The 13,388-nt window shown below is 35.0% G+C and overlaps 1 protein-coding gene across 2 annotated transcripts; it reads right to left on the bottom strand.

The window, feature by feature from the left end:
• Window positions 1-398: 398 nt before the first annotated feature.
• LOC121410888 lies at window positions 399-11,765 on the bottom strand. Of its 2 annotated transcripts, none has more exons than XM_041603246.1 (6): window positions 11,699-11,765; window positions 11,469-11,530; window positions 5,421-5,505; window positions 4,025-4,084; window positions 2,426-2,503; window positions 399-2,016 (listed from the first exon to the last, which is right to left on the bottom strand). In XM_041603246.1, exons 1-6 carry the CDS (start codon window positions 11,748-11,750, stop codon window positions 950-952), a joined length of 1,404 nt encoding a protein of 467 aa, XP_041459180.1. In that variant the 5' UTR covers window positions 11,751-11,765; the 3' UTR covers window positions 399-949. The 2 variants fall into 2 exon arrangements, with proteins under 2 accessions (XP_041459180.1, XP_041459181.1); XM_041603247.1 differs by lacking the exon at window positions 11,699-11,765 and having other exon boundaries at window positions 399-1,343; window positions 1,401-2,016; window positions 11,469-11,676.
• Window positions 11,766-13,388: the final 1,623 nt, after the last annotated feature.

The following is a 13,388-nucleotide window of genomic DNA, read 5'->3' on the forward strand; positions in this document are numbered from 1 at the left end:
TTCTAGTGTGCAACTGCCTCTCTGCCCCTGCTGCGTCCTGTCATCATGGTCATGACCAAAACTGAACTTCCAAATAGATATGTTATGTAATGGGAGTCAGTCACCTACCAACCAACAGTCAGTCAGTCAGTCGACCGACCGACCAACCAACCAACCAGTCACTCACTCACTCAATCCATCAATCAATCCACCATCCATCCATCAGCCAATCAGCCAGCCAACCAACCAACCAACCAGCCAACCAGCCAGCCAGCCAACCAGCCAGCCAACCAACCAGCCAGCCAACCAACCAGCCAACCAACCAACCAACCAATTCAACCATCCACCGAGAACAGACCAATCGACCAATCAATCATTCAACCTAACCAATACGCACAATATGCAACTGAAAAGTTACATTAAGGTAAGTTATTTTTATTGTGCACTTCCTTTCACGACATGCAAGAAAAAAATACAATGAATTTACTTGGATGAGGCTCACAAACCAAGAATAAAGTTTTTATAAAGAATATGAGACATTGATAAAGTAGATGGGGTAAATGGAAGTGAAAGAGCATGATCGTCACTTTTTGTTAATAAAATGCTTTCTAGAAATCAAACAGTGCATCTTTTTGATCAAACCAAAAGTCTGCATACGCAGTGCATTATATGCATTGATTATAATCATATTTCATAAACATGATAAAAGACATAATTATGATTAACTTTTTAAGGTATTGCATTAGATGCTAAACACTCGTTTGAAATCATTTTTAAATGACTTTTTCAATTTCATTGTTAACACCTCAAAAATTGTAATTTTTGCAGTTGGTTTTATTTTGTATTTTTAAATTGTATTTTTATGTAATTATAACTTATAAACTAAATTAGGCCTGCTGATTGAGCTGTTGGGGAAATGATTTATGGTTGCAGAAGAGTTTAAAATCCATAATAGTAATAGGTTGGTGGGTTAATTCCTGTGTTGAAACTCCTTCGGGTACCATGTTTGATCCAGTCTTGCCCCTTTACGGAGTTTGACCGGTACTTGGTAGGACACTTGTCTGAGAGGAAGACCATTACGAAGCCTGCTGAGAACGCTACTACGACGATCACCAATAAAAGGATTATAGCCACGAAAAGAATACCGACGATGGTCACCGAGGTAGTTCCGTTTTTCATCGAGGACTTCTACTCCGTTAGCGTGGGTAGTAGTAGACTGCTGCGAGTCACCATTGCTTTGTGGTGGCAATGCACTGGTTTCTTGTTCTGTGTTAGCATGCGATTGTGCTGTGGTTGTGACCACGTTGGCATGTGGTGGCATTGCAGTTGGTTGTTGCCGTTGATCGCCATTGACATTTGTTGATGTATGCGATGGCATTGTAGTTACGTGTTGCTGTTGATCAGTACTGGCATTTGTTGATGTATGTGGTGGCATTGCAGTTGCATCTTGCTTTTGATCGCCTTTGACACTTGTGTTGTGTTGTGGCAATGTACTTGTCTCTTGCTGATGATCGCTGTTGGCACTTGTTGTTGTATGTGGTTGCACTGTACTTGCCTCTTGCTGATGATCGCCGTTGACATTTCTTGATGTATGTGGTTGTATTGTAGATGTTAGTTGCTGTTGATCGCCATTGACATTTCTTGATGTATGTGGTTGTATTGTAGATGTTAGTTGCTGTTGATCGCCGTTGACACTTGTTGATGTATGTGGTTGCACTGTACTTGCCTGTTGCTGATGATCGCCGTTGACACTTGTTGTTGTATGTGGTGGCATTGAAGTTGCTTGTGGACTCTCGTCGTGAGATTCCCCTGATTCTGCTACAATATATTGAGCGTCTTCAATTCTATCTACTGCAACATCAACGAGTTCATTAATGAGGCTAAGGTTTCCCTCCATATCATTCCCGTTTCTGTCGTCACCATGTTGATTGCCTTGGTCTGTTTGTTGGTGATGGTTGTGGATGCCTTCCACTACTGGAACAATGGCAATTTCATTTGCATCCTCTATGGCAGATAACCTCGCGTTAAACAAGAGTTCTGGTGAAAAAAAAAATAATGTCAAATAAAAATATTTTGTACTACATCTATATTTCTAAAGCTATTTCGAAGATCTAACAATTATCCTCTTAATGAATCTTTGAATGACGTGGTAGATCGCAAGAGACGAAGTTCGACTAATTGCCGATTCAACAAATTAAGACCTTATTTTAACATTAAAAATCGTATAAGGTGCATTGCTCCAAATAATTTATGACCTATTTTACCTGAAACTAGGCCGGATTTTGGTGTACAGGGGTTTGAAAACCTATTTTTTTTTACCAAAAATCATTTTGAACTGGATATGAAATACGTGAGCCATAGGCGATTTTTTTTTTAAACAGTTAATACAGTTTGAGTCTGACAAATTAATTTAAAAGTAAAGAAACTGTAGTAAAATAGTTCTTACGGTTTTGTGATAGCACTTTGATATTTTCGGCTAAGCTATATAGGCGATCATTGATGTCTTCGATGGTTTTTGCCAGAACTGCAGAGGAAAATATGATACAGAAATTTCAACATTAATTAAATCAAGAAAAAAAATCTTACACATAATAAAATTCGATATTACAGGTATTGATTCATACAAACTACACATGGCAGACCAAAGGCTTGATTACATGGAGCTGATAAAAATCCAAATTGCAATTTGATAATTTTGTGGAATAAGGATAGTTGAAAGGGATACAATTCAGCACATATTGTATATTTATAAGGATTATGTTCACCTTAAAACTAAATTAAGAGGCAGAAAGGAAGGAGCAAAGGAGAAAGGAAAATAAAGAAAGGGGGAAACAAAATCATGAAAATAGCTGAGAAGAAAAATGCAAATAAGGCAAGGGAAAGGAAATAAAGAAGTAATATACATTAGACTTAGCTGATCACTGAAAAGACAAAGTGTATGAAATTAAAGAAAGGGGATAAAGAAAGTATATTGCAGAAAAGGGAGGAAAACCTGAGATTAACGAAACGGTCATTGATTGCATTCTATATTTTGAAGAGAGATTATCATGATGCTGACAAGTTAAAAGTCATCTTAGAATCATTTATATAGTTTCGACTAAAATTCAAGCTGGTCATAAGCGTTTTAAAGGGGAAGTTCACCCTGACAAAAATAGAAGAAAAAAAGAAATATTGGCGAAGGTTAGAGGAAAATCCATCAAAGGATAACAAAGTTATTAGAATTTTAATTATTTGATTTTTGACGTCATATATATGCTAGCAGCTTTTTTACATGTCGTACGGTAAAAAAAATCAATGAAATGTAAATTTCTCAGAAAATTGATAATCGGTTTTATTGTACCTTTAGTATATCAATGCACAAATGCCATCCCACCCACTCCTAAAAAGAAAATAAAACAAGTCATCACGAAATATTAAAACTGAAATTTATGCATTTTATATTACATAACATATGGGGTAGCTGCTCATTTATGACGTCACAAATAAACAAAACTGAAATTCTAATAACTTTCTTATGGGGTGTTGCAAGGAACTTGCGATCAATTGCAAGTCAATTTTTGGTCCCTAAATCAATCATGTCACGCAGTTAATCGCAAATTAGTGCATGATTGATTGCTAATTTGCTCCTTGAAACAAGAAGTTCAATCTGATTTGCTACAGCTAACGTTGATCTATCAGTTGTAAAATTGCAAGAGAATATTTGCAATTGAACGCAAATATTTTCTTGCAACACCCCCTTAATCTTTAATGGATTTTCCTCAAACATTCACCAATTTTTTGTTCTGCTAGTTTTACAACAAATTCAGAGGAGCTCCAAGAGTTTCGTGAAATGCAATTTTTGTCAGCGCTGATAGTTGTCGCGCGACAATATTGATGAAACACCCCCAGTTCAATCCTAAGCATAGAGACCCCCCCCCCGCCTGCGATAACTTTCAATACGTTTTTGAATAAACATATATTTCTAGTCAACGCATGTATGTCTACATAATTATATTGTACACTCGTTTCCATAAAAACGGCATACATTTTAAACAATATTACTTACTTTCAGAGACTTCCAACCTGACCTGTGGATCTATCGGAGGAATCCGAGGGTAGTCCTGACCTGAAATAAAAAAGATACATTTTAAAACAATTGATTTTGGTGATTACAGTGACTACATGGGAGCGTTTCATCAATATTTTTATCCGACAAGTTGTCAGATCTGACATCTTTCTCTGATGTTGATTGGCTGAGAGGTACTGTTACTATGGTAACTGTCGGTTAAAATGGGACTTGTCGGATAAAACGTCCGACAAGTCCTTTCATGAAACGCCCCCTGGTGTCGCGTTCATTTCAATAACAAAGTGAATTATCGTAGCATTATTGAATTACAATACATTTCAGAAAACTATCAATTATTTCTTTCTTCAAAAACACAAGTAGACAAAATAGCATAGCTTCTGTCAGAATATAAATATATATGGTTTTGTTTCTCTATAGCCTTTGTCACTGAGATATACGATAGTAATATAATGTAAAAAAAAAACTTGTGAAAAGGAAACAATATATTGTGAATTTATGTTCTAAAACTAGTAACAGGAATAATAATTCTAGGACTATATCGCATTTCTTTGGTTTTCCAAAAATACATATTCAACCATCATGTATATCATACGTATATCAGTCAATTTGTTTATATGAAGTTATTAATTCAAAACGTCCATCCATGATGTAATAATAATGATAATGACAATGATAATAATGATAATAATAATCATGATAATATTAATAAATAATAATAAATATGAAATAAATAATAAGTAAATAATGATAATAATAACAATAATAATGATAATGATACTAATCATAATCATAATAATAATCATAATAATATTAATATTAATAAATAAATATGAATAGTAATAATAATGATAATAATAATAATGATGATAATGTAAAGCGCATAACACAATATAAATAACGTGTCTATGCGCTTCCAAAGGACTTGATCACCCCGGCTGTACCTCAAGCAGCTAGCTTCCTGCGCTCGGCATTTCATGGAATAAATTCCTGCCTGCAGGTACCCATTCACCTCACCTGGGTTGAGTGCAGCAGTGTGGATAATTTTCTTGCTGAAATAAACTACGCCATAGCTGGGATTTGAACCGACGACCTTCTGCTTCAAAGTCCGGAGACTAATCCACTGGGCCACAAATGTCCACATGATATTCATATTGAGCACCCTTTTACAAATTGGAGTAATCCAAATGTCTTTGGAATTTCAAAATCTGAATGTGAAAATTTGAAGAACGTCTACCCCCCACCCGAAGAAACATCACGCTCTAATACAATTATAGTTATCTGTCTCCCTCTCCCGTTTCCAAATATTCCAGTGTAATTTTGTCTTTACGTTACTAAAAGAATTCAGGCGTGCTTCATTTTCAGATCAATATCTTACCTTCGTTCGTATTGTCAGACCTTGTTTTTATTTCGTTTGCTTTCATCAAAATGTTGTAAGCGTTCTTGTAAGAAGACGGGACGGTCTGGCAAGTAAAATAATAAACATAATGAATCAGTAACAATTTTCTTTAAGATATTCAACAGCTACTCTCCTTAAAAATCATCTCGATTAGACAGGTAATATAAGAAAAAAAAATATCTGAACCTTTTGTCTGCGTTCAGGATAGGCATTGTAAAACATTCTAAAATAAGTCTTTAAACAATTAACATTGTTACAAAAAATACTTCGTTACTTTGTTGATCTGTCTTGTATAATTATCTTCTTTTTTTTACTAGATCGGTCATTATAGGTAGGCCTATATTCATGTCAGGCTCATAAGCCCTTTTTTTAATGAAAAGTAATGTAAAGATATTAAGTCAGTTTAGGACCATGGCATGCAATTAAATCCCTTTGTGCTGAATTATGTTTTGAGTTTTGGGGGGCTCATGCTTTTTCAATTCAAATAAACATTTATTTTCCTCCATTTCACACATTTCTTCACGTCTCTGATCTAATGGTCAACTGCATAATGATTTCATTAGACAATCGATTTGTAATAATTTCATCCATCATAGGCCTTGGCCCAAAACCTAATTGACTTCAATTATATTTTTCCAATAAAAAAAACGTATGTAGGCTGCATTTTGAATTACCACCAATACCACCTCACGAGAATAAGCTCTAAATTATAGTTTTTGAGCGCTCCAGTTAAATAAAAAAAAAATCACCAGGATTATAATGATATAGGACCATCAAAGATATCGTGTATTATTGCAGTTGAATATTTTTTTCTAAACAATAGTTTTAATTATCTTTTTTTCAATAATGTGTTGTATGTTGCATTGACTCAGCACAGACAGGATGGTTGCAAACTTAGTGGACAATGTTACGTTTATATCACTGGTTCACTGCTAAAGGCCAGGGGCGGTATTCTGAAAACGTTCTTATCTTAATTTTGTTCTTATCTACGTCACTTTCTTAAATTGGTATTCTGAAAACGTTCTTATCTTTTTCTTATCTTTTGTTCTTATCTTTGTTCTTATCTTGCTCTCCACCCAATGCTGAGCGCGTAAAGTTACAACTCGCGCATATAATACCAAAGCGCGCTAAAAGATAAGAACAGAATGTAGATAAGTGGTATTCTGAAAACGTTCTTATCTTTTTTCTTTCTTATCTTTCACGATATTTAAGATAATATTTAAGATAGCTAGAGGGTTATCACATCTCACGATGTCCGCGTTTTTTCTTGCTCAAAATCGATGGCCTCTAGTAGTAACAAGTACCCACAAGTATTCCTCCCACCATTTATTTCATTCACCCTTTATGTTGCCCGTCTCTTTTTTTATCCCTTCTTTCTTTTCCATTTTTTATTCCTTTCTATCTGTCTGTCTTTCTTCTATTAACTTTTTCTTTATTCTTTCCATTGATTTTTTTTCGTTTTTTTTCCCAACTTTTTATTTTCCCTTTCGTTTTCTTTCTTTCTTTCTTTTTTTTCTTTCTTTCCTTATTTCTTTTTTCTATGAATTTACCTTTCTTTCTTTATCTTTTTTGTAGTCTTCATATTTGCGTCAAATTTCCTTTCATTTTTTTCTCTCATCTTTATTTCTTTGTTTAATTTTCTTTTTTCTCTCTTCCTTCACTTTTTACATTTTTATTCCCTTTTTTCTCTTTCTTTTTATTTCTTTCTAACTTTCTTTCATTCGTTTTTTTTTAGACTTTTTTTCTTTTTCGGTTCCTTGTTTATTTATTTTATCTTATATTAGTTTGACCTTTTTCTATTTTTGTGTGTATTCCTTTTAGTTAATTTCTTTTTTTTTCTTCATTTTTGTTCCTTCACTTTATCATGGATAATTGTTCTATTTTTTTTCTTCCTTTTCCTTCTTTTATTCATTCTATTTTCTTTCTTTTTTATTTTTGAATTCTTTTTGCTTGTTTTCTTTCGTTTACTCTTTATTTTTTCATTATTTTCTGCTTGTCACTTTCATCTTTTTTTCTGCTTCATTCTGACCCTTTTCTGTCTTCTTTCTTTCATACCTACTTACTTTCTTTCTTCATATTTTGTTCTTTATTCGTACCTGCTTTATTTACTTTTCTTACTTTTTTTTGCACGTGGACGTCTCGAAATAATAAAATCAGTCATTGCGTATAAAATGCCTATTTCGCGCAATGCGCCAGAAACGGTGAACGCGCAGCGCCCATGATATTCTCTTCACATAAGGAACGCTTCTATTGGTTAAACTGCCAATATAAAGCACATTTTGATTGGTAAAATCTTAAAAATGGGCGTGTTGGAGATAAGAAGGGGGCAGTCCTTACAGAGATAAGAACGCGTTAAGAAGATTTTCAGAATACCGATTTGCAATGATTTTAGCGTCTTCTTATCTCAGTGAGATAAGATAAAAGATAAGAACAAAGATAAGAACGTTTTCAGAATACCACCCCTGGTCACACCGCCCGAGCGTTGTTGGAGCGGTCGTGGAGCGGTAAGGAGAGAAGGTCGAATTTCGCTCACAAAATTTTGGAAAAAATCGAAAACGAAAAAAAAAACACAATCGAAATCGAAAATGGTGAACGGTAGCGAGCGGTGATGATTTTTTCTCTCCGCACCACGACCGCTCCAACAACGCTCGGGCGGTGTGATCATGCCTTTAAGGCCTGGTCAGACCGCTCCAACAACGCTCGGGCGGTGTGATCATGCCTTTAAGGCCTGGTCACACCGCCCGAGCGTTGTTGAAGCGGTTGTGGAGCGGTAGGGAAAGAGGGTCGAATTCGCTCTCAAAATTGGGGGAAAAAATCAAACACAAAAATCGAAAAAAAGAAAGAAAAACAATCGAAATAAAAAATGGTGAACGGTAGCGAGCGGTGATATTTTTTTCTTTCCGCTCCACGACCGCTCCAACAACGCTAGGGCGGTATGACCATGAACATTCTGCCGTGGGGAATCTAGGTGTCACGCGCGTAAAACATTCCCCGTAGATTTGTGTGTTAAATTGGCACTTTTGAAAAATTCATAAAAAATAAATGTGAAATTAGAGGGTGGAATGTTTACTACCATTGGATAGGATATATATCTGGCATTCCATATCTGACCAGGAAAGGGTACCGTAGCCAGCTCATTCTAAAAATAAATCGCCATTTATGAAGATAACTATGAATGGATCAAATTCATCGACTGAAACAGTAAAATAGCCCTAATGAGTCCGCCAGTCAAAAATAGTTCCAAGTCCCTTTTTTATCTTCCCAATTTATGCGAAGTTCAGTAGTTACCATTTCTAGAATCAGTGTTAGATTTTGAATCATATTCATACATTTTTGTCAATCAGCAACATCAAATTGAGAAAAATTCGAATGGGTTGGGTCGAACGAATATCTTGAGCCCTCCTGATGTAATTAGGCTCGTAGTACCTCTACGGGTAGGATTATGGTATGCCAATGCTGTATAGAGCCCACCCATGACAGAAGGAAGTATGGGACATTACAGTGATTTCATTTTATGAAGCAAAATGTGTTTTTTCAACAGCCCCAAGAAGTGTGTGAATTTGATCCAAAGCTGTTGTACCAGTTTGGTAGTCAGTCCGGTATACTATTTGACCACTTATGAATTTTGTGGTTGCCCGGCATATTTTACGAAAAAATGTCCCATACTTCCTTTTGTACTGGGTTTCCTGAAGTTACTCCCACTCTTTAACCATGACAAAAGGAAGCAAATATTCAAAATGGGTCTTCTTTTTGTGGGAAATGCTCAAACAGCAATATATCTTAACCCCAAAACAAAAGACAACAAAATTAACATGTTTTTAAAATATCAATGGTAACTGTTGGCTACCCTCAATCATAAATATGTAAATATGTATTTTGAGTCCATGTTCATGGACACATGTATATATCGTGTATTTGGTCTGCTGTATTTCTCACTCTTATTCAAGCAGAGAACTAAACAATAGTGTAATTATTGAAAACTCTTGATATAGAAATAGGGGGTTGGTAGTTTAATAATTGCCATGGAAACGAGAGACGCCAATTTCCAAATCATAATGTATGATGAAGTCGATTGGTACTGCATAGTGCAAGTACCACATAGAACCGTCTTCATAAAATCCAGTATGATAGAGATTTTAAAATTATATATTAATTGTATCAACCTATTATAATTAATATGCACTGCATACAAGTCATGGTATAGGAAAAAGCTAAATAATCAAGCAATGCATAAAGTAGCATTGAACTCAAGCTCTGCTTCCTTCTGTCATGGGTTTTTTCTTTGCAAACAAGACAACGAAGCTCTCCATTACAAGTATCTAAAGATGACATGGTATTGTGTCTGTGCATTCAGGCTTCCTACTCTTGTTTGTTCAGGGGATAAGCTGAGATTGTAAAGCCACTGTTAACTCGCTCTTGTCCCATACTCCCTTCTGTGGTGGGTTTCACTATGAAAACCCAAGATACTTCCTTTTTAATATCTTAATTACTCATTAATTATGGTATCAAGAGAGTTGCAATATGGTGCAGGTTGTGTAACATGACTATTACAACAGTTTGGGATGAAAAAGTGAATTTTGAAAAAATTGTCCCATACTCCCTTTTGTCACGGGCGGGCAGTATAGAGCACACACTTTAAAAAATCATTAAAATATTTTTGTGGCCAAAATTATTAATTTCTATACAGTTGTAATTCAATTTTCATTAGTAACTTAGAATAATTTTTGTATTGACCAGAGCGCTCAAAAACGAATTTTGGGCATATTTTTGTGTACGCCCTCTATTGGTGGAAAGTAATATGGCAATAAAATTTTCATTTTTCAAGCACTATTTTTCAGAAAGCAAAAAAAAAATAATTCAAAGAATCATATTTACTTAAGAGCCAAGTTATATAATGAAAAGCTGTAATGGAAACTGACACTGTTAAAAATTTAAGCATTTGTCCAAAAGAAAAAGAGGAAATAAGCCAACCATTGTCAACCTTATTTTGCCACACATGGAGATGTAACTGAGAACAAGGTTATATCATAACCTTGTTCATTGAATGAGTGGTTTATATCATAAACTTGTGCATTTTATATGAACAGCCAAGTGGATTGAGTAATAATTGAGAAAATAAATAGTTCATGATTAAAAAATACCATTGTGACAAGGTTAAAATAAGTTATGCTTTAATCTAATTTCAGATTCATTCCACAGGCTTACAGTAGCATATTTTGTATTTAGTTTAACTTAAAGGGCAAGTCCACCCCAACAAAAACTTGATTTGAATATAAAGACAAAATCCAGCAAGCAGAACACTGAGTATTTCATAAAAATCTGATTTAAAATAAGAGAGTAATGACATTTTAAAGTTTCGCTTTATTTCACAAAACAATATGCACAACCTGGTCGGTGTGCAAATGAGAGTAGTGATGACGTCATCTACTCACTATTTCTTTTATATTTTATTATGAAAAACAATCTATCGTTCTGTCAAGTTTGTCTATATAGTGAATTCTGTTAAAAAATGATTCAATCATTCATTTGAATGTCACTGAGTTGTGCATGTAACTGTTCTGTGAAAAAGTTTTATTTTACATCCGAGTTTGATAAAAATTTTCAGCGTTATGCTTGTTCAAATTTTCTCTATTGATTTACACCAACATTTTTCTGCGGTTGACTTGAACTTTAAAGAGAAATGAAAAAAATAACCCAAAACAATCTTAGTGACTATCACTTCTTAACTTAGCAAATATAGGTCCAACACCCAAGCTCATGCAAGAAAAGCTTCTACACCCGTGTCGACATGGTGATTATTGCAAAATTCTTGCCTATCACTCTTTTATCGAAGACAAGATACCGGTCACGTTAACTACTGTAAACAATTTGGACATGATTATCAAAGAAGATGTCAATTATTTATGTTTCAAGTTAAGCACATTACGACGAGTAAATGAATCCCAACCTTTCTTTGAAGATGTATGATAAACAGACATTCATGTTTTTTTTTTAGTTTGACGACCCCGAAATAGATTCTTAACTTACCTTTTCAACGATCCGGTGTAAGTCATTTTCATTCTCGTTGTCTACAGACACTGCAACTATTGCTGGAAGAAGACAAACGATCGTAATCAGTGCAACATATTTCATCATGAACATAGACAAAATTATCACGCCTCGTAAGAAAATGCCTTAGAGGTAACTAGAGCTCCCGCCCAACCTTTCACTAATTGATATGGAGTCACGCTGGCCCACAAAATGATGTGTAAAATTACCCAAAATGCAGCAATTCTGTATAATGCAGGACTCGACTGGATGCCCTGACATCGAAATGTGAGTGATCTGGTAATGGACATTTGAAATACCTGCATTTAAATTCACTTGCAACTCCTATTATAATGGTGCATAGTCAGGTGCTTAATTTGGCAAGAATGAATTGAGGAATGATAATGAAGGCTTTCCAATGACCTGTTCTGTTAGTTCAGGAATGTGTAAACAAAAGATATTTTTTGCACCGAAAATGCAACGAAGATTGCAAACAAATTTGATCACGCCTAATTCCTTTGTGAACCTTACAGGTGCCTGTCCAATCTGAGGCTATCGGTGACCTTATTCTGTAATTCATGCATCAACGACACTTTCTCAGTATAACAATGGGATGCGTGCTTGCAATGTGGCGAACCATTCTTCAACCATTTAAACAAATATCATGGGTACGTAATCCAGGTGTGAGTGTGTGAAGGAAATCGGGTTCCCTTTTCCCAGCAAAATTTGTGAGAAAATGTCATTTCATGATAAATTTATTGAATGTTATTGGACTGCCGGCTTTCGTGATTACAATCCAACAATTCGTGGCATAGGCGGATCCAGGAGAGCGAGGGCCCCCCTCCCTCTCATTGGCGGAGCAAAAAAAAAAACAAGGGGAAAGAAAGAAAAAAAGGGAAAAGAGAGGGGGAAAAAAGAAAGGGAAACATAAGAGGAAGAAGACAAGTGAACAAAATAAGATGAGAGAAAGACTTGGAAAACGATTTGAAAAACATTTTTAATGTCACTATATAAATTTTTGCTCGCGCTTCGCGCTCGCATTGCCTTTTTGGTGATTTACATAATCTTGCTCAATATGGGTTTAAAATATGAAGTCAATATACAAAACATATGTCAGCTCGGAAATCGAACTTTCATTATTTTGTTTGATTTACATTTTTTTAAGTGCTCTGTAAAAAAAACTTGTTTTATGGTCTGAATAATGCATTTTCTGCTCGCTCGCAAAATTTGATTTGTCAGGTAGGCGAAGGCGGTGTAAGTTGTACACTTTTTTGCATTATGCATGTTAGAATTGATATGACTAATAATATTGTACTAGTAAGATTCATTGCCTTTAAATTTGATTCTTGGGGAATAAGTTTCACCTTTATATAACTTTCTACCCCCACACTGAAAGTCAACGTGACCTTTGGAAAAAACGATGTCAAATGGATCAACTTGCCCCATCTGTGGGGTTAGTTGTGCCACCTTCTGGGGTAAGTTGAGCCACAAAAACTATGATGTACAAAATGTATGCGGGAAGAACCAGCATCATGTCAATTCTTTATTTAAAGTCTTTCACTTGCTAATTCTCTATAAATACTCACATCCTCTAAAAGTAAAAGATCTGTCTTGTGAATTTGCTCCTTTCTGCCTGCATATCGATGGCTTTTTAAGGTTTTTTTTCTTCTTTTTATTATACATTACCATCGGAATTACCATGGCTCAACTTGCCCCATGTTGGCTGGCTCAAATTACCCCAGTCCGAGCTTCATGCAGTATTTTCACATCCACACATTTCTTATGCATCCGTCATGTAAAAGACTATGACAAGAATGTGAATCCATACCTGGACTAATAATATTGTTCTTATTTCTTTATTATATTTAAAAAAGCACTGATCTTTTTCACACCCTTTTTTACTTTTTTGCTGAAATTTGT

Source organism: Lytechinus variegatus, chromosome 3, assembly GCF_018143015.1.
Source record: "Lytechinus variegatus isolate NC3 chromosome 3, Lvar_3.0, whole genome shotgun sequence".
NCBI classification, from domain to species: domain Eukaryota; kingdom Metazoa; phylum Echinodermata; class Echinoidea; order Temnopleuroida; family Toxopneustidae; genus Lytechinus; species Lytechinus variegatus.

Excerpts from the sequence above, each read along its gene's own strand:
- LOC121410888 (XM_041603246.1), bottom strand. The coding sequence starts at position 11,750 with ATGTCAGGGCATCCAGTCGAGTCCTGCATTATACAGAATTGCTGCATT. Across the intron at positions 11,531-11,698 it reads ACAGAATTGCTGCATTTTGG|CAATAGTTGCAGTGTCTGTA; the intron begins GTAATTTTACAC and ends GTCTTCTTCCAG. Across the intron at positions 2,504-4,024 it reads CAGGTTGGAAGTCTCTGAAA|TTCTGGCAAAAACCATCGAA; the intron begins GTAAGTAATATT and ends TTTCCTCTGCAG.